We start from the raw sequence: 20,561 nt of genomic DNA, 5'->3' as shown, positions 1-20,561 counted from the left end.
GTAATAATGATCGGAATAAGATGTAGGCCTTCTGAGGCCTTCTGAATTCTGTAGGGATTTCATGAGGAAAACTGTTAACCGTTTAAAATCGTTTAAAAATAACCATTGCATACTTTCGGGCGTTACGAGTAAAATAAAAGCCCTACAAATAAGAGTAATGCACGTACATCGACATGACAAAATGCCGTTGTTATATTATGCTTTTCTTTTGCAATCTTAGTCACAACATGAGCTTCGACATCCAGAAGCGTAAACCGGCACCGCGTGTATTCTGTGACATCTGCGATGAGTTCGATCTGCACGAAACGGAAGACTGCCCGAAGCAGTGTTCCGACAGTCCACCGGAATCGCTGAAACATCCGGCGGACGGCAAGGAGCGAAAGGTGCCACCGCCAAGGAAGTACTGCGAAAGTTGTGAAGGTAAGGACGATTTTGGGTGAGCAATGGAAAACAAAATGGGTTGGGTGGGTCTCTTTGTACTTGTAGTAGTATGGTGCGGCCAATTGGGAGTTTTAGGTCGGAATTTTCCTTGGTGGCTGGACCCATCGTCTTTTGTCCTTTGTATCATGCCTTGCGTGTACAGACAAAGTATTACAGCATTATTAGTTGATTTGAAGCAGTTATTGCCAAAGCAATAGAGGAACTGGAAGATTTGTTCTTACTAAGAGTTTTATCCCTGAGGATGATCGATCACGGAAATTTGGGAGTAGGAGTTTTATCCCTGACCAAGTAGGTAATTGTGAGGCACATTCTGATGATCGATCACTTTCTTGATCTTCTTTGGCCTAACGACCTCTTAGGTCATGCCTGCCATTTCTGGCTTTTTAGACTTAATGATACTACGTAGTTGGATAGTCAGACCTCACTACGGAGGAACGGTCGGAATAGGATTTGAACCCCGGTCCTGCCGTATGAAAACCCGCGCCTTTGTCGCCGCCCTGACCGATTGTCGATAACCAATTACATTTGCCTTGACTTCTACAATATCTTCTCAATTCTAGAGATAGACATAAAAATGTGATAGGAGACGCAATTTGGCCAACCCATCAAATTGAAGGCAGCAAGAACCCTTTAAAGACAGCAGAAATTTAGGAGGAAAATAAAATTTTTATTATCTTCTCGTTTTATCGTTGTGATTTGAGATTAGAGCTGAAACGTTAAAAAATATCGTAGATTTCGTGCTGGACAAAACTCGCCCTCCATTTTTGAGACTGTACACGTGGTAAAGTTACTTGCTGGCTATGTTTTTGTAGAATACTTATTGGACTTGAGGTATCTGTAATACCTGTATTTTCATCGTGATAAGAAATCGCCCAAAGCCCACGAAAATTAGCATGCAAAAAAAGGGAATCATACCCATTCAGACCGTAAACTTCAAGCGGGGAAAAGAAATCTTAACATGATACCACAGCAAACCGCTACCGAAATAAAAAGCACTCCTTGCCACAGTTTAACTTATTTTGCCGACGGACGCATTCCGTTCGTGTTTGCCGTCTTCCGGCACACGAGCACAAAAATTAGATCCGTACGCGTAGACCGGTCACGTGATAAAGCACAAGCCTGATAAACCTGAAGCAATTTCTTTCGTCTTGCAATAAAAAAATAGCTACCTTTATGTGGTTTGGTCTGTGTGAGAAGCCTGCAACTTTACTATCCTTCGGGGAGTGTCCTCCTTTGGGCGCATGAAGAAAAACAAAATGAATTGCAGCTCATGCCGTAGAAGAGAGGTACACGGTGACCATAACAATACGGATCGTAAATTCAGACGGATTAAGCGAGTACATCTTTCGAAACGCAATTAACAAGCATCTCGTTCCTGTTCGGTGTTGTTTTAGCCGGGAGGAGGATGAATATTTGTGGGCACATGTTGTTACCTTATGGCTTATGTTCTGGTGGGAAGCTAGGTCATGCTCACTACTGCGCCACTCCGTTAAATGCAATCAAATGGAACATTTTACGACGCCTTGTGCCTTTTGCAAAGGGGAGAGCGAGCGAGATCACTGTGGTGTGACCGTTTCACGTGCACGGGACATGGTTTTGTTATTAGCATTGGCTTACAGATTAGTAAGCTTTCCTGTAATACCCAACAAATAGGCATTGTGTAATAGATTAATTGAAATGTTTTACATCTTTCTCTATTTGCAGTGTTTGGACATGAAATAGGAGAGTGTCCCGATGATGAGACGTATTAGACGGGGCAGGGGAGCAACCTTCTTCGAAAGTCATCCGTCGTCCTGATTATTAGAACGCTGGTGGCTGTTTCTTCCTTCTATTTTATTAGTCTAGACTATTTCGTAGATAATTTTTGGAAACGATTTTACAAGCTGCAGACCCCGTGTGTCATGTGTTTGCTAGGCGAACGAAGGAACAACACAGTAATTTATTAACCACTAGAAGGCAGCTTTAGAATTCGAGAATGCTTTCCGTGCCGCCTTACCGAGGCCGTTTAGTAGAGGCAGAGATTTCGTGTTTTAAATTCTACCCAACTTTTTGTTTTGTTTTTCGCGTTCGGATGATGATCTGAAAACACATCAGCATCAAGCTCGAGCAGTACGTTAGATAGAATATCTCAATATTTATATCGAAACAATATAGGTCACCATTCTTAAGCACTAAAACACGCATTCGCACACACCACGGGCGCCCGATACATCCGATCCGCCTTTCGATGCGTCTCCGCGAACCTCCACCGGTACTGTCTGGCGGGCGAAACCGTTCCGAAAAGTCTCACCCCCTCCCCCCCTTATTTCCGCCCTAATCACCACCCTCCTTCTTTTCCTTCATCGCTTCACGGAACCGCTCCTCGAACAGGGACAGCTCGGACAGCAGATCGGTGATGGCGTTCATGAACGCTTCGTGAGGGGAATATTCCGACGTCGTTTGGATGCGCAGTACGAACTTGTGCTCGAGCGGATGGGGAAGTTTGTAGCCAGCGAACAACACGTTCGGATCCTTCAGCAGTTGGCTGACGAGAAAAAGGAAAGAAAAAAAGAGGGAGGCACAAACGTAAATCAACCATGATGGTGTTTCACAACGGGATGATGGGGCAGCAATACTCACTTGCGAATCATGTTGCCCAGCGTGTGATCTTCCTTGTTCACGGTGAATATCGCCGCATTCGGCACTTTCATGTCCAGTTCTTTGATGATTCTGCGGGGAAAAACATGATTCGGTTAGGAATGTTGCAATAAGCCCCGGCAACAAATGCCGGGTTTTGCCGGTGCTGGATTCTCCGTGCGCACACTTACTTTTTCTCTCCTTCGTACAGAAGGAAAGATTCGAAGGTGGGTGGTGCGTTCATGGTGGGTGATGAAACTACAACGAATGTGTCACCAAATAAACGATTCTAAACTCCAGCAAACGTAGTGTTTTTGTACAAAAGCGAGACCACACAACAGAGATATCACACCAAACGGAGTTGTTTACCGCAATATGTCGAGGCGGTCTTCTTTTTCTTTTTCTTTTCTCTGCTGGCGGTATGTCATATTGACAGTTCACGATGTACATCAACATAATATCGTAGGTAGAGACGATTCGGGCAATCGCGTGGATGACAGTGTTTTATTTCGTTTTATTTTATATTTCTTCGCATATATTACGTTGCTCGCTTTTGGTGATTAAATCACGCAAGCTGAATCGTGTTCATCAACTTGTTGAAAGCTAAGTTTGCAAAATAAAATCAAGAAAAAATCCTTTTTCAAAGCAAAAGCACCACCAGTATTCCACAAATATGTTAATTTTCTCTTAACTGTTTACGATATTACACCTGCAACAACATAATACAATAATTTTTACAGTTTTTATCCCATTGCACACAAATTGTAAATAATTATACCGTGTATAACTCTTTCCTTTAGCTATTTTATCCACATCTGCCCACCCGTAACCGCCAAATCAAACTTGACAGCCTGCCTGCCTGAAAATGACAGCGTACCTCCGGCAGCGTACAGCGAGCTGCGCTTGGTGCTGTTTCGTCCTGCTGCTGCTGTTGGCTAGCTCACGATATCGCAGGCAAATGCCGTACCGTTGCTTCCTCGGTTCGTAGTCGTTTTTCGTGGCCCGAATAGATCGAATGTCCTGCGGCCTCTCGTGTGGCGTTGGCGAGCGTATCGGAGAGCAAAAGGCGTCAGAAGGCATGTGGAAAAGTGCAAATTGTTCGTAAACCGCCAACCTCCCTAAAGTTCTGCTGCAAGCCAGCCAGTGTGTGTGCGTGTGTGTGTGTACAGTACAGGGTAGGTGGTGTTTCCGGACGGCGATTACGGTGATCTGGTGCAGTTGTCCTGACAGGGAACAAAGGTTGATGCCTTTTCGGGGTGGTGCTAAACGGCGCGTGTGTGTTTGCGGCTTGTGCCTTGCTCTCCATGGTCACTGATCGATGGATTCCGTAATCAATCCGTTTGCGAACGAGGAACATCCCGCGTACGGCGGCGGCGGTGGTAGTGCTATGAGCTATGAGTAACGTAACCCAGAATCAATTAAAATCCGGGAGATTCTGAAAACGGGGCCATTTATGCGTCCCTTTCGTAACCGGGAGGCTCGACTTCCTTTCCTGGTGCATGGTGCCTTTCATCCGGGGGCTTGGTTTGGTTGGTTCTGTTCGCTCGATTGTTGCGTCTGCGGCTGCTGTCAAAGAAAGGGGCGTTCATGTGTGTGTGTGTGTGCGGTCGTGTTTTTTTGTTGTATTGTTTTATCTCCCATGTCACACCTGCACACAGCAGGGCTTTATTGTTGCCGTAACGAAATGTCAATTAAAAACCATCTCCATTCACTATCGAACAGTGCGTGAGTGCGTGCAGTGCGTTTAGGTCGCGTAGTGTGCCATGCTTGGTGGTGGTAAATGCAGCAAAAGAACGCCTGGAAGCAATCTCTCAGGACGGCCGGAGTTGTGTGACGGCACTGGCAGCGCGCTCCATGCCAGCTGTTTGTTTTGGACGTACATATTCCTTGTCAAATTCCTACCGTGTCCCAATTTACGCTTTCCGCCTTCTCATGGCACATGATGTTAATAGCTTTTCATGGATATGTAAATTATCCCTTCCACCCATCAACCCAGCTTCCCTCCCAGCCACACACGAAATAGAGCACAATTTGCTAATAAAGTGCGAAAAAAAGAAGACCGCGCGTCATTGTGGGGAGAATTTCTTTGACAGCGGCTGTCAGTAGCAAGATTCGGATGTTTTTTTTGTGTGCTTGTATTTGTGAGTGATTTTTTTTTTGAGAGAGAAAGGAAGAAAATCCCTGTTGCGAAAACACGGAAAAGTCCTGGAGGAAAGTGGCGAAGAAAAAAAGTGACCACCACTAAGACCGGCAGTCACCGCCGCCGACGCCGCGTGAAAAATCGGGAAAATCTGCGATGAAGATAACATGAAATGAATGGCTCTTATTGTTTCTTCTTTTTCATAGGGTAGAAAGGTGTTGTGTTGCACCGCGGAAAAGGAGCGGTTCGTCTTGAAGAAGGGGGTGGTACATTGTGTTTATTTGTGCGTGCCTCACTGTCCCCAACGGCGTGTGTGAGTGTGTGTGCCCGTGCGTGTCCGGTTTGTGAGTAAGTGCGAGTGCGGTAAAACGGATCTTTGCGAACGAGCGAAGTGTGGCTGAAGAATCCGGTTTGTTGTGAAGGTTTTTTCGGTCCTAGTCCGTTGTTGTTTTCTTCTCTTCCTTGTGCATGTTGTCTCGTTGATGTGGTCGAAGCAGGCGGTGTTGTTTACATGCAGATAAGAGGGCACATCTGACATACCCTTTCATCAAAGTAACCACCGCGCTCGAAGGAGCTCAGAAGCAATCAGAAGAGGTGACTGTGTTAAAAAATTGAATTCTTACGGTCGAAGGCGGGAATCGGAAAAGGACGTCACACTAACTATGGCTGAGGCGGCAAGCAGTGGTGCAGCAGCAGCAGCAGCAGCAGCAGCTAGTGCTGCTGGACCAGCAGCCGGTAGCACATCAGCAACGAACCCGAACGCAGAAGTCATCCGCGGTCAGGTGTTTGAGGTTGGTCCTCGGTACACCAATCTGGCCTACATCGGCGAAGGAGCCTACGGAATGGTTGTGTAAGTATCGTTCCCACCCCCTCCACACAGATTCTTGCTCACACGGCTTTATCCGTGTTCCGCACCCGACTTCATGACCTACTTTTAGCGAGCCGAGCGTTCCTTTGGCCGCGAGTAGTTCGCTTTTATGTTTCCCTTTTTTTATTACCTTCTTCTCATCTGCCGGAGGTTTCCGATTTTTTCTGCATTTTTTGTAGGCTTTTTTTTGTATAAAGGTGACGTTTGCTGGAACAGACGTCACAGCGAAGGATCAAACTGCTACCAATGTCTACTAGACTGGTCGTATAATCGACGAAGGAAGGGAAAAAAGTCCCATAAATAGGATAAGGATAAGAAGCTTGAGGATAAAAATAACTGGCCAGTTGCCGTGAAAGATGCAAATAGAATTCGCATTGTGTACGTCGATTAAGAGACGCACGTTGGCCGAAGGTATTATTACCCGGGAGGCGTTTACCGACGTGGCAGAAATCAATAGCCCACCGCCCAGTTTTAGTATCACCGCCAGGCAGGCACTGGTAGTACTGCTCCTGCTACAGTCTTACGTAGGTGTTGGCCCTTTACATCCTTCTTCGTTGGCTGATGGAGGCGGGAGAAGCATTTGCCCTGAAAAAAAGGTAAACCATTCACAACAACGCCATCGCGTCTACCAAGGATAAGGCATCGACCGCAAAAGTCGGTCCATCGGTTTCTTTTCTGTTGCTCTTATTGCTGTAATCGACGCACAGAAGCAAACAAGACTTGCCCATCATCATGCGCCTTGATAACGATGCCATGCCCTTTTACCTTCGGACAGGGCTGCACTGGACAGTCGGGGCCGGAAGGATGTCTGTCTGTCAGCATTGATCCGGCTTACAAATGCCTTACGCCGTTTGTATGTGACGCACCATTGCAATTCTGAGGCTTCCGGTTCTTAATGCTAGTTCTCTGCTAAACGTTCATTAATTATATCGCTTCCCGGACACCTCCCGGAAACGGTGTGCTTTGGTGTAGTGCTTAAGGCAATTTTCGTCAATGCAAAACTGGTAGCTTGGATGGGCCATGTTTTTTTGTTGAGCAACGACGATTCAAACATGCTCGCAAAACAAACATCGAGCCCCAGAAATAGATGATTTGTTTTTATTCATTCACCTTTCTTCGGGAAGGGCCCGCAGGGGGCCAGGATATGGGCTGCTGATCGTAAGAGCAAAATTCCTAGAAAGTGAAATTTGTTGAGTATATTTTCCATTTAATTAAATTGAGCCGGAACAGAGATGCTGCATTTTTGATTACCGTTGGAACGAAAATACAAATTGAAATGATTCATCGAATCGAATATTAATGATTCGACCCTGTTGTAGATTCTTGTATGGTGAATGGTTGCGTTAAATATTGTCATTTTAGATTTTAGACAAAAGGCCATGATTATGAAGAAACATCGTAGGTCTCGTCTAGTCTAGATCAAAATCGAGTTCTGAAGGACCTCGTCTACAGTACAATCCCTAAAGCAATTTACTTCACAATCCAAACGAGGCTTTAGTGCAGCTGTCACAGTAGAAGATATTTCGTCGTCAAGAATACTATAACTCTTAAAAAACTAACTAATTCTAAACTCGCGCTTTAAGAGTCTTCATGCTTGCAACAGTTAGTCACACAACGGATCTCCTCCAGATTGGATTCGTCACAGAACGATATGAATGAATTGCAAATTCGATAAACAATAACTTCGAGATTATGTTCTCAGGTTGATAAAGATTAGGACATGCTTTTTATAAGCATTGATTCAACGTGGGACGAATTTTCATTTAAATTATCATCTTTTCATTACAATTATTCAAAAAGAATCGATCATTACTAGGAGCTCCATAGCTAATAATAATAGTCAACAGCCAGAGGAGAGTTGACTGAATTTAATTAGAGTTTCCGGGACACTCTACCCCAAAATTGTGACGCAGAAACATTTAAGCTAGTACGTTACTTAATTAATTGTTATCAGCAGGACTAGCTCCATCGGCAAATCCTACAATTCGCAACAGATACGCAACAGCCTCTAAACGTGCAAATTTGTAATGTGTAACGTGTGACTAAAGTCTTGTGTACCGTGTGCTACGCTTGAGTTCAAATAGAGTAGTAGTGTGGTTGGTCACGTGTTGCTTCGAACGATCCAAAGTACCGTCCACCGTCCTTTCGTTCGTGCAGAATAATAACATCCACTAGCAGCAGCAGCAGCAGCAGCAGCAGCAGTACGATGGCTATCCACGCGTAACTTACCTGGTAGAGTGCGTCAGCAGAGAGCAGAGCAGAGCTCCCTTGGTCCTTGTGTAAATGGGGAATATTAGCAGCATCTTCTGCCTCCCTGGAAACATCGATAGCTTAGTGTCGTTCGTGTGGTGGTGATGCTACCGACGCTATCGTACTATTACTTCGCCACAGGTTTATGGGACACGTACACGAGTCCTGTACACCTGGGGCTCAGTTAGTCCTGGGGAAGATTAACCCTTGAGTGCTAGAAGGCCTAATGTGTTTAACAGTCGAACAGGCTATAGTTAAAACAGGGGCTAGAAATGAATGAATTCTTGTCCGCTCGTTACATGGTTACTAAAGCAATATGGAAAACTGGGAAACTTATTGACAGAGACAGGCATGCCTCCAAAAAAACTCACCCATTACACACCCGGCTTTGCATACCCCGTGTAAAGGTTAAACGTATATTTTTCTTTCTGCTGTTGTGCTGTGCCAGAATCCAGCATGCTGGGGCGTTTGGGTAAAGAAAGAAAACAAAAAAGAAAGATCGGGATTTCTACGTGCCATTCCTTTCCGCGTTTGCCCCGGGAACAACGGGCTCGGGTACGCATCTGGTTGACGTACTTCCTCCGGGGATTACCGTGATTATGGGTCGGTCCTGTTGCTATATTGCCTCCCTCCGCTCTGCTCTGCTTGTTTTGCTGCTTGGGCATTTTTGTTTTGCTGTTTGATCTTTCGACAAAGCGGCAACACAGGACGAGCCGGCGTGAGAGTGACAGAGACAAAAGTGGAAAACTTCCGGGTTACAGTTTTTCGATCCTGTTTTGTCCGCCCCTCCCGAGGTTGTATAGCGAAAAGGGAGGAAGTTTTGAAAAGATGAGCAAAATATGCTGCTCCTCCTGTCAGAGTATGTTCTCCAAAAACATTCTTGGGGCTTTGGCCGAGCTGAGTTGTAAGAGCGTGTGACGGATTCGGGACTTAATGGCGATTGCTGTGAAAGGTTAAAGAGAAGAAGACTACTGAGAGTAGAAAGGTACATAAGGCGCTTGCAATTTGTGCTTTGTGTTGGCATTTGTGTTACATGCTTAACTCCCCGGATGAGGATGCTGTAAGGAGATAATGAAAGAATAATGAAAATCGGACCAGGGAAATGGTCTATGTTAGATTTTCCCGTCTCATTGCAATAACTTTATTTAACTTTATTTGGTTGTAGGTTGTACAAGTAGTCGGCGACGTTAATCGTTCACACCAGCAGGACTCTATCGGCAGGATTAAATTCCATTCGGACTCCAAATGTTCTAAGAGATCCTAGCCGTAGAGGCCTGGCCGTATTGCACTTACAGATAAGTTATTAAAAGTAAAAAAAAACTACCACTAAAAACGGCAATCCAGTTCCTTCAAATCTTCGATGGTTGCCCGCGTCTTCCTGGCGTCGGATGATGGAAGTTAGACAAGAAGGAATAAAAAAATAACATTTTCTCGACGATAAAATCTTTGCAGTCTTGACCATCTGGGTCGGTGGACGGCCTTAGAGAATTATGGTCTGGGTTGTCCGGTGTCTTAGCCGTGACATGACCAGCATGCCGAAGACTTGCCCCCTAGATGGCTTCTTTATTGTAAGGGTGTCTTATGACTCAATGTCTCTATAAATTAACCAACCAACGAATCATAATTTTGAAGCGTTTGCTCCACTGATCCTTTCACTATTAGACGGTCATAAATCCTACTGACCACTCTCCGTTCGAGCGAAGGTCAGAGAAATTTGATAGGTTTCTACGGTGTCTGTTAAATGCAACGCATCTTCTTTCTTGTCAATTTAAACTCGAGAGGTCTCGGCCTGTCATTGCTGGCTTTCTGTGACTTGCTTTTTTCCCGTAGTAGAATAGTCACCCCTGCGTACGGGGAGGCGTTCTGGAAGGGATTTGAACCCCGATCCTCTGGAAGGGATTTGAACTCACAATATTTTTTTCTTTCCTAACAACAAGAGACTGTCCAGGCAGTTCCTTATGAATAAAATAAAAACATAAAAATGTACATTTTAGCGTTCGATACCATCCGGTAATTAAAAACGTGAGATTGAAAATAGTAGTCGCCCCATGGGAATCACTCACGTTCTTATCAAACATTCAAGTGGTAGCGCTGTACAGTCGCCCATATTATCTTCAATCGAAGAGCGGCCGGATGTACGTTTTTATTGCAGCCCTGTTAAAGAAGATCATTCATCGTACCTGGCCCGAAGTTGCGTAACTTCACCGCTCAGGAGGGCACATACCGATGGAATAACAACGATTTTGCGATTTCGCGTTTTCTGCGCGTAATTAAAATCGCTCCCGAACGTGCCCTTCAAAATGGGTGTGTGTGTCTGCGTATGTAGACAGCAATTTAGGTGCGTGAGGATGCAAGCTCAGCAACGTTCCTTTGCGTGTGAAGCGCACATTTCGCGTGTGTATTGGTATATCATGCTCTATTGTGTTGGTGCTGCGCATTCACTCCCCCCCCCCCCTTCCCTCCCCCGGTGGACGTTAATTGTTGCGGACTGTCGAAATTGTTGAGATTTTTCAGGTCATTTCGACGCCACGCCAGTGTTTAATGATCGTTTCCTCATCGTGGGCTTATCATGGCAATTTAACGTGAAATAAGCAGCAGGCCGAGATGTAAATGATATTCGTTGATGAAGGAAAAGGAAACATTTAGGTTAAACGATTTACCGTGCGTGCGTGTACAGTGTGTACAGAACGTCACACAACGCTGTGAAATATTAGAACTCGTTACGGGCTCTTCCTTTCAGGGCATCAAGCTTAGTAGTCTAGAATAGAAGACTTGCGATGCTTGTCATACATTTCTTAAGATTCCTGGTAACATCACCACCCCCCGAACGCAAGAAGATCATTGTCATTCACTGGTGCTGCCGTTTTTTGGCGTGCTAAACATCCATCAGCATATTGCGCCCTGTTTTTCATCTGCTCCCCACATTCATATTATGTGTAATGTGCAGCAAATAATCGTATCCTTTGGCGCAAGAAGAAAGGCAGACCAAAGCAAAAAGTCCCTTTTTTGCACCTTGCGCAAAAGCTTTGATTACGCTTGCACAAAGCGACTGTGGGAGCAGCTACACACCCAGCTCACACCTTGCTGGGTGTGCGTGTGTGTGCGGTTTGCCATCTCATCGTCGTGACGTCAAGATGTGCTCGTTTCAGTGCGTTTCTATCGGACGGATAGAACGGTCCACTCACACGAACGGTGGGGTCGGAACAAACTCTGGTAAATCGGAGCAATGGAGCGCATGTAGGCGTTGTGGGCTCGTTTGGACGCAAAAAAAAAAAGAAATCCCCGGCTCGAGAAAAACGGTGTTCCTCAAATGGTGTGTGTTGGGTACGGCTAAAGGACCGACTATCACCGCGTGACATGCACGGCGCATCATGCAACGTTGAGGGTGGAGAAAAGATGTCGACCGTTTCTTGTTTTTCCACCCCGTAGCACATCGGTACAGGCTGAAGCCGAAGCACCATTCATCCCGGTCATTTAGATAGCATTGGTGTGGTCGATCGTTGTTGTTTGATTTCAATTTTTAGCCTTGCACACGATGAATGAAACCTCCTTTTGCGTCCGTCTCCTCCCTATTCGTTATCAGTGTGACCAAGTGTGGTGGTGCGCATTAGAGCGCACACTCTTTGCGATGTAGGTGTGTGAACTTTTCTGCAGAATTCTAAAGATATTGACTATTGGAAGTAAGGGGTTGTGAGCCTCTGTGCGGAAGCATAGTTCATACTTGTTGTTAACGTCTTAAAATTTTAATGAAGATAAAAGACAAAGCCTTGAAAGCTTTTCTTGTCCGTTGCCCGCACGACACGAAAAATTCCCCAATAAAAAATAATGACTGCATACATTCAGGCGCTGCAAGCTCATACAAAAAAATACGATGAGACAGAGAGAGAGAGAGAGAGAGAGATGAGAAGCTCGCTAAGTTTATTAACACTCTTCTGATAGAAAGGCTTATCTTTGAGCTTTGCACCCATATGTACGTAAGGCGCCTGAATGTATGCAATACATTTCGTTAATCGCCTGTCAGCCGTCAAAATAAGTACAAAATGAGTCGCCTTGACGCACCGTAAAGGGAGATATTTTTTATTACGATAGCATACTTTCTGGCGCTGTACATCCAAGACACAGATCAAGACACATTAGCACCATGCGTTGGAGAACACTTTGCTAAAATAATATTCCAACTTGAGCACTGTTCATTTCAAAAGGGATTCTATTTCTACATGTCTACGTCCTCCCAATTTGATAAAAAATTGGATGCGTTAAAACATAATACAAAAATGACACCATTTATCAATGCATGCCCCGCGGCGGCAAAGGAGAGTGGGCGTGTGGGCAAAATTGTATCTTATCGGAGCTTAGTACCCACCTCCCCTTACCTTACCACCCCATTCACACCTTTTTTTTTATTCGATGCATGCACCTTCTAGGGGGTTTTTGAAGTGCTGTTCCTAACCGGCTTGACCGTGTTGTGTTGACAAACCGTTCAACCTCTTCGGTACGGCGACAAACATTGAACCACTCCTATCGCCTGTTGTCGTCGCCAGTAACGTGCTCTTATCACCACGGACAGCATTAGCCCAGTTTGCAGTGGAAACTCACCATCACCTCACCGAGCAAAACCACTTCTGGCTGGCTGGCATGGCATGGCTCTTGTAGGAAAAATAAATAGCAAATTGACATTTTCAATCAACAGAAGCAGAGCCTGGTGTCTCGGTGTTGTCATCGCTTGAATATCGCTGCGGCATCAAACGCGACACCAGCTGGCGTCGAAAGCGCCGCTGCTCTGGCGATAATATATCGTCTCGAGATATACATGTGGGATGAAGATTGGTTTCGTGCTTTTAATCGCTTTGTCGCGCGCTCTCGTTACCATCGTCATCATCGTGCAGCATCGTTATCGTCGCGGTGGAATAATTTCCACCGTCGTTCGTTTCTTGCCAAGCTTTCCCTCCAGCGCGAGACAGCGGTGTTTAAATTTTCTTTAATTCAATTTTCCCGATCTCAAGAGCAAACGAACGTTGTTTGATGGTGGGAAATGGAGTGGAGATATATGACTGGTATAATATTTTAACAAAGCACCTTCAAAAAAGCCGGTAACATTGACAGCAACCTTTCCCGACGGGGAGAAAAATGATTGTGAAATGATATTTTTATTGCACACTCTTTTATTTTCGTTCGAGCGGGTTTTATCAGTTATATACCCTACCACAAGTGATGATTATTAAACGCCGGTGTGGTGCGTGCAAGAATTCTTTGGCTATAATTCATATTATCATCCACCTCCCATCATCAACAACAGCAACTGGAGGCTTATGATTCGGAGCCTTTTTTCGAGTCTTATTGGTGTTTAAGTACTGCTTCCCACAGCTCCCTAGTTCTGAAGGAACAAAGCGATGTGGTAGAAAAAAATCAGAACATAAGAGTAATACTTCGCTCGGTTCCGGCCACACGCGCGAATACAGCGATTGTATTCGCCCAGTTGAACAATAACACAAGAGCTGTCATGTGCAAAAAGGCTCAATTGGTGGCGGCTGTAAGCGTTTGGTTGAAGATACAAATCTCTCCCGACTGTGATGATGATGTTTGATGATTCTGTTTTTTTTATTGGCGAAATTATGTTTTCGGCCTTGCACAGTAGGTTTTTTCCTGGGTTGTAATTGTTGTACTGGACTGAATGGAGCGGATCGTTCTCGGAGTTCCCCAGGAGTATCTCCTTGGTCAGGTTCTGATATTAAACGGGATATTGAGAATATGCATGCGGGCCAGCAGCATCAGAGACAGAATCCAGATAAAGCCCTAAGCTCTTTTAGCATCAGAATTTTGTTGAATGCCGATGATCAAAGGTGCTAGAACTAGAACTTATCAAAAGCCAGAAGCAAATCTCATCGATCTCGTCAAGACCCAGAAGATTCCTCAGGATCCTTGTACTTCGGAGTATCTTATACACCGAAAATGTAAGATCCTAGAATCAGATTTAATATACTAAAGTTCAAACATCTTATCTCATCGCTCTCACCAAGAAATTCAAGACTCGGAAGATTCTCCAGGATCTACTTACTACACCGAAGATCTAAGATCCTAAGACCAGATTTAATAGATTGAAGTTCAAGAATCATATGTCATCGATCTCGTCAAGAATCTCTAGCCCCTTTGCTTCGGAGTTTCTTATGCACCGATGATCCTAGGTCCAGATCCAATTCTCCGAAGTTCTGGCAACATATCCCATCGCACTCGTAAAGATTGTCAAGAATTTAAGACATTCCTCCTGAATATCTTTATCTTATCCCAAATTAGGTTACCAAATAAGTTTTACATTTTTTCAAACTGGTACTTGCGAGACATCCCGCTCAAAAGTTCAGAATTTTATTCAAATCGTTTTTTCCCCCTTTTGTCTACACCTTCCGTAATAATGATATACGAGATCTATAGCCTAATTCGTATTTTATATCATTTCCCTTCAGAAAATTCATATAAGCTGTCGAATTTATTACCACGTGTAGCTCAACTCCTTTAACACGCATTGATTGATCGCTTGCCTTGCCTGGTTGGCTGGATGGTTGGTTGATTTAATTCAAGTCCAATGACACTCCTTCGCTGTTTCGCTGTGGATGTAAAGTTTATACATTTTTCATCACATCCTTCCTGGAAGGTGAGAAAGCTTGTACCCGACTTGCCTGATGGCTGGCGATGTATAATTCTGCGTACTAATTACATGCTAATCATTGGAAGCAACCGACTACAGCTGATTTGCACCACCCTTTCCAACGTAGAAGAAAATGGTCTGAATGTGTAAATAAGGCAGGGCAGGGGCAAAATCTGTTTGATATCAATTAAATCAGTAGATTGGCTCCGAGTGTAGACTTAACCGGCATGAATGGTGGCTGTTGGAAAATTTTGTTTCTGAAGCGCTGTGCGTTTCCGCGGCGTTTCCCCCGCAGAGATGGAGTTTCCTCTGATGCGCTGACAGCATAGCATCAAACCTAAATAAATGTTGAATGGCACAAAAATGTATCTACGAATTCAATGTATTATGAATGTTGGTTTTGCGAAAGTAAAATTCCAAACATGACCCTTCAATTATTTAAAGCACGAAAACATTTTTGAAGTACGCAAATCATACATAAATAAGCAGTTCATGGTATTCAACGGGTTTGTTCAACCGATTTGTTGCTCGCATCCAAACCTGCTGCCGTTCATATTTGTTTTGGGGAAATTCATCAACAAGTGCTCGCGAGATCGAACATTCATTTTTACATCGGCATGCATCGGGAAGGTAATGAAGTGTTTTCCGACGCAGTCCGTCCACCGTGACGAGCGTTCGTGAGGATTCAATTACCCTAATGTCATTACACGGGAAACGATCCAATAACCGCTATTTAATGTTTTATCTTCACCGTTCCGCACTCAGCCAAAGCTGCTATCCCGACTCACATACACTTCCTCCACGAATGTTCTATTGATTCGTGCACATCGGCCGTACGGTAATCGTTCGATCATTGTGGATTTAAGCCAGTGCCGGCTTTTGTGCCATGCCCCGTAGGTGATTAATCATCACACGAGCCCTGTCACGCGCCCATCAGTTCGGTCGTTCGCTTATCCGGCAGAGACCCATGGCGCATGGTTGTATAATTTATCAATAGAACAGAAAAGTACGCATAACGCATAGTAATAAATTCATCCAAGCTAAGGTATCGAAATGTGAAATGTGTCATAAAGTTACATTTTATCCTTGGAACGATTTTGATCCCACTGAGTAGTACGAGGTTGTTTTGGTAGTTTTCTGATATTGGAAGCCAATTTTTATATTTAAATACCTTTTTATTAGATGTTGTGCTAAGCACTGAAGTTATCTATTATTTTAGAGTATTCGCAGTTCTCTTTAAGTAGCATCCAATGTTAGTGAATAGTCTCTCCCCAATAGATGGCGCTGTTTGCAATCCAAATAGTGAACTCTTTGTGATCCTCGAAGATTATGATGCTCAACAGGTTGAAATACGTCGTTTTCACTCAGCTATATGAACGATGTCTGTAGTACTCTTAATTCTAGACATATTAGCATGTCTTTTGTATAGTTGTGGAGTTTAAGAATCCTGGAGTAGTTACTCGTAATTCTTGAAATATTAGTATGTCGTTATATTTGTGGAGTTAAAGAATCCTGGAAGTTCGTTAACGAAGAATTCTGGAGTCTACTAAGAACTATTCTTTGATGTGTTGTGGTTCATATTTTTACACGTTGGTTCAATAGAATTTTCCGTATTCTCCACAATTTTCTATTGGGAGTCATTGAAGGCATCGTTGAGACATCAGCCATTCTAGAGCATCTCCAACAAAATTATGATTTGAAAGATAGTTGGTTAATATTGCATCCAGCTTTCTCTTCGCTTTGCTGTCTCTTAGTTAAGACGAGATATTTGATCGCAAAAACTAAACTTTATTCTAACATTAAAAGTTGCAACATCTCTAGAAATTGAAAAGTCCAGAATATTATGACCAGGAAAATTTGTGCCTCTCTGGCCCCGTATGTGTGGAAGGACAATAGAGGAGAAATTGACGTTACAATGACGAACTCTTCAAACTGTACGGAGCAAATTAGACTCGCCAGACACGCGTGGGGCAGCTCCATGGTGGAGACGACAACGGCGTCGGTTTTCATATAGCAGGAACGGGGTTCAAATCCCATCCGGACCGTTCCCCTTTCGCAGGGTCTATCATTAAGTCTAGTAAACAAGAAACGACAATGACCCAAGAGGTCGTTAGGTCAAAGAAGAATAAAAAGAAGACTCCTGTGGGCTGGTCATGACATGAGAATGACACCGGATGACACTCCACCCCGTAAAGTCCTTTTACGCCGTCCACACGGACAGAAGGGGCGTGGTAGGCCCAAACTTAGATGAAGTGATGGCGTTGATGTGTCCGCCAGAACGGCCGAGATATTCGAATGGCTGACAAAGGCACCTTCAATTAATTGCTGCTCCATTAGTTCATCCTACGTAGTTTATCGAAATTTAAACTTCCTAGTCTGGACAATTTGTAGTCTAAATATTCTTCTGAGTATAGTCAACGTAATTGCTCCCATATTAATGTTAGCCTTTTTTTGCTGCTAAGCGTGTATCACTCTTTCCATCGCCAATCTAATGCACGATGAGGCAGTACATTGGACAGCAATTGTTCAAATCTAGTTGAAGATCCATTTGAAGTTTCTCCCCGAAGTTCTGTACCTCACTATCGTCCACGTTATTCATGCATGAGGGCAAGGAAATGAGCTTTACTCGTTTCTTAAAAAAATGGAATTCTTTTGCGCTCGTCCAAATTCCCTTCAGCGTGATTAAGTTGACGTAATCCTTTTAGGATAATTTCATTCATTATTTTTTATCCTCCCTCCCTCCCAGCTTCACTTAAAAGCTTGCGTAGCCATTCCTTTTTCGTCGTTGTTTCCCTGTGTTTTATTTTTGTTTTCCCTTTCCATCGCTGTCGCGCTTGCCGTCAAATTACTAACTTTACATCCTCTCCAACCCTTTGCGCGTTGTTATGATTAACGCAAAAACATTTTTCATCTCGTACAGGCCGGCCGCGCCTGTACGTGTAAAAGATTGATGGACGCAGGCGATGAAATTTTAATTCAACTTTCAGCCTCCAAACCGCTGCCTCGCTTCCACCCGTGTGATAATCGGCTAAAAATGGCCATATTTACATCGACACTTTCTTTTATGCTTCTACGCGGGCGGCCCCGTCTGGCTGCCTGGCTTCCGAACCGGCGAAACCCAACGACGTTTAGGACGATTTTTTACGATAAATGCTGCCATTTAGATGCGCACGCCTAGACTACGGGAACAATCCACAGCCGCGCGTCATTGGATCGTAGGATGAACAAAACAAAAACGAAGAGAAGGTCCTCTTGATATCCTGTATCCTGTGGTCGATTCGCCGAAAGAAGGCACTCCTATTCCTGGTCGCTTTCCCTTTCGCGCGACCATGGCCGCCACCCTCACCACCACCGGGACTGATGGACGTGAGCCCTAGGACCGGTTTATTTTTAGTTTCCATTTCCGGCGCAAAGTTTAACAGCACGGTAGGACGAACTGGAGAAAAGCTCTGTACCGGGTGTTGGGGCTTCTGAAAACCGCGCACCGAACCGCGCGACCGGATGCGGTGAAATGAGATAACGAACGACAAACTGTTATGACCTTTCTCGGTTACGTCGTGCGCTTTATTTTTTTGTTTTATTTCCATCCCAACCATTACCACACAACTGAAGATGGTTGTGTGCCTGATTGTGTGTGTGTATTTCATTAAATGAAGACCAATCCCTCGAAGCTTTGGCTTGGCCGGACGGGACTTGCGGAGTGCGGTCGGGAACAATTCTATTCGAACGGATGTAATAAAGGATTCCGCTTTCCTGTAAGCCAAACTCAAACAGCCCGACGGTCGAGGAATGCGGTGAAGTGGAATGAAGGGGATCCCCAGAAAAAAACGAAGAAGGATCCTTTGGATTGGGCCTGGCAAATTGATGCTAACATAATTGTCGTCGTTGTCTCACACTTCTCGGCTGTTGTCGGAAAGTATGACGTCCACGGTGTGATGTCCACGAGGATGTCCTTCTGGTGGCTGGTGTGTGTATGCTTGAATGTGCACGTTCACGCCATTACCAGACACAGTTTGGTCTGTTGGTCCTCGCGTTTTCTCTCTCTCTCTATCTCGCAAGCTTGATGATACTCCAACCATCATATCCCCATCACATAATTGCGATCCATGAGACGTTTTCACCTGTTGAGTGGAAAATGTGTTACCAAACGACCGAAAGACGCAAGCGACGCCCAAGCTTGTCCACGCGGTGCGGATTGAAAAGTTTATTTGATGGAAGGATCTGTTATACCGGAACAAATTGGTAGAATAATATTTAAAAAAACGCCTAAATGTATGCAATCTGCCTTACAAAACGTCAATTTGTTCACGATTGATCTGAAATTTGATTTATGTGGCCTTCTTTTAGTTTATAATTAGACATGTAGAGTCAGTTTTTGCTAGTTTTCGTCGTCCAAAGTTGAAAAGTGTACAAAAAGTGTTACATTTCACCTAACGAAATTAGGTCCATGTTATCCTTTATTGCGCCGCTCGCTTTTCAATGCACGTAACACAGTGCTTAGAATCCCTGGACCCCGGTGTTGTTTCCATTAACTTGCTTTGTCAGTGTGCGTGTGTATGTATGTGTGTCCTAGCCGAGGATTGACGTAACAACAATTAATTTAACGCGCACACCACCGTCCATGCTGATGTCCTGCTCCATAATGCCCGGGTGACACCTCTAGGACATCGTCCCGACCGAAACACCGGCTTTTGCGCACATCTCTGTTGCTAAAATTTTCCGCGAATCAGCTTAGCGCGGATGATTGGCCCCTGGGAGGGGACGCTTTGCCATGCTTTTTCCATCGAGCAAGCGGGTCGGCTTGTCGCTGCTGTGTGTGGTCCTCGGGTACTACCAAACCTGTGCCACCTCGTGATCCAGCCTCACGGTAACATTGTATCCGTTGTTTTTCTTGCTCGCACTCCGGTGTGGTGTGGCCGCCCTTGCTGCAAGCTCTTCTAGCTTATGAGAATTTCTATTTCCCGGCGCCACCCCACCGAGGGAGCATATTGATAGGTGTATTGTTTGTGTCGCTTTCCCGAAGCAAAGGTTCCCCAGTTGTCCCAGGAGGGCGGGAAGGAGGGAGAGGGGGGGGGGATAGGTGGGAACCAAAACAAACAACATAAACCACCGTTCCCTGTAGCACAATTTATCTCCAATGGCAACACAAAAAAAAACAGCAGAGTATAGAAAAAGCCTGGATGAGCCGTCAGGGCGTGTGTTGCTTGAGCTTAGGTTAGGTGTGCATGAAAACGGTGGATGTGGATAACAGTTTGCTGGGGTTTTTTTTCACTTTTGGGCGAAGGGCTCAATTTTTCGTAAGCAATTTGCGTACCTGATAGGATTTCATCGTTGCTAGCTCGCGTGCGTACATGATTAATTCATTTGCCAAGCGCAGATTTACATTGTGCCTAAGCTGGTCCTGAAGCACTGCATATGCTCACCGGCCTAGGGAATCATCTTTCATGCAAAGTCTCTCGTGAGTGAAAAATGTTAATTGAAATAATTGGAAATTATGTTCTGCCGGTTTCGCAATGGCGATTAATGCATTTTGATGGGATGAATTTATATTAACTAGGCTGTTTTGAATTGAAAATAAGTATGAATGGGTTGAAATAAAATATATG

At 44.5% G+C, this 20,561-nt stretch overlaps 3 protein-coding genes across 19 annotated transcripts in view; 2 read left to right on the top strand and 1 right to left on the bottom strand.

Moving 5' to 3' along the window:
• The window catches only part of LOC118512567 (restin homolog), a 61,875-nt gene extending 58,860 nt beyond the window's left edge, over positions 1–3,015 (top strand). For all 15 annotated transcript variants that reach the window (XM_036057163.1, XM_036057162.1, XM_036057172.1 and 12 more), the window contains 2 exons: positions 221–420; positions 2,146–3,015. In XM_036057163.1, coding sequence (XP_035913056.1) covers positions 221–420; positions 2,146–2,192 — 247 coding nt within the window. In that variant the 3' untranslated portion in view covers positions 2,193–3,015. The remainder of the gene's footprint in view (positions 1–220; positions 421–2,145) is intronic.
• Positions 2,552–3,454, bottom strand: LOC118512571 (DNA-directed RNA polymerase II subunit RPB11). Its single transcript, XM_036057188.1, has 3 exons — positions 3,249–3,454; positions 3,061–3,150; positions 2,552–2,965 (listed from the first exon to the last, which is right to left on the bottom strand). Exons 1-3 carry the CDS (start codon positions 3,299–3,301, stop codon positions 2,755–2,757), a joined length of 354 nt encoding a protein of 117 aa, XP_035913081.1. The 5' UTR covers positions 3,302–3,454; the 3' UTR covers positions 2,552–2,754.
• A 497-nt stretch (positions 3,455–3,951) lies between these two features.
• The window catches only part of LOC118512570 (mitogen-activated protein kinase 1), a 56,219-nt gene continuing 39,609 nt past the window's right edge, over positions 3,952–20,561 (top strand). Inside the window, exons 1-2 of one of the 3 annotated variants that reach the window (XM_036057185.1) lie at positions 3,952–4,232; positions 5,404–6,047. In XM_036057185.1, coding sequence (XP_035913078.1) covers positions 5,860–6,047 — 188 coding nt within the window. In that variant the 5' untranslated portion in view covers positions 3,952–4,232; positions 5,404–5,859. Of the gene's footprint in view, positions 4,233–4,786; positions 4,934–5,403; positions 6,048–20,561 lie in introns of those variants that run through there. The other 2 variants (XM_036057186.1, XM_036057187.1) reach the window with 2 other exon arrangements.

This window comes from Anopheles stephensi, chromosome 3, assembly GCF_013141755.1.
Source record: "Anopheles stephensi strain Indian chromosome 3, UCI_ANSTEP_V1.0, whole genome shotgun sequence".
NCBI classification, from domain to species: Eukaryota; Metazoa; Arthropoda; class Insecta; order Diptera; family Culicidae; genus Anopheles; species Anopheles stephensi.
Note: the sequence above shows the minus strand (reverse complement) of the source record. Positions and strands in the feature narration are given on the sequence as shown.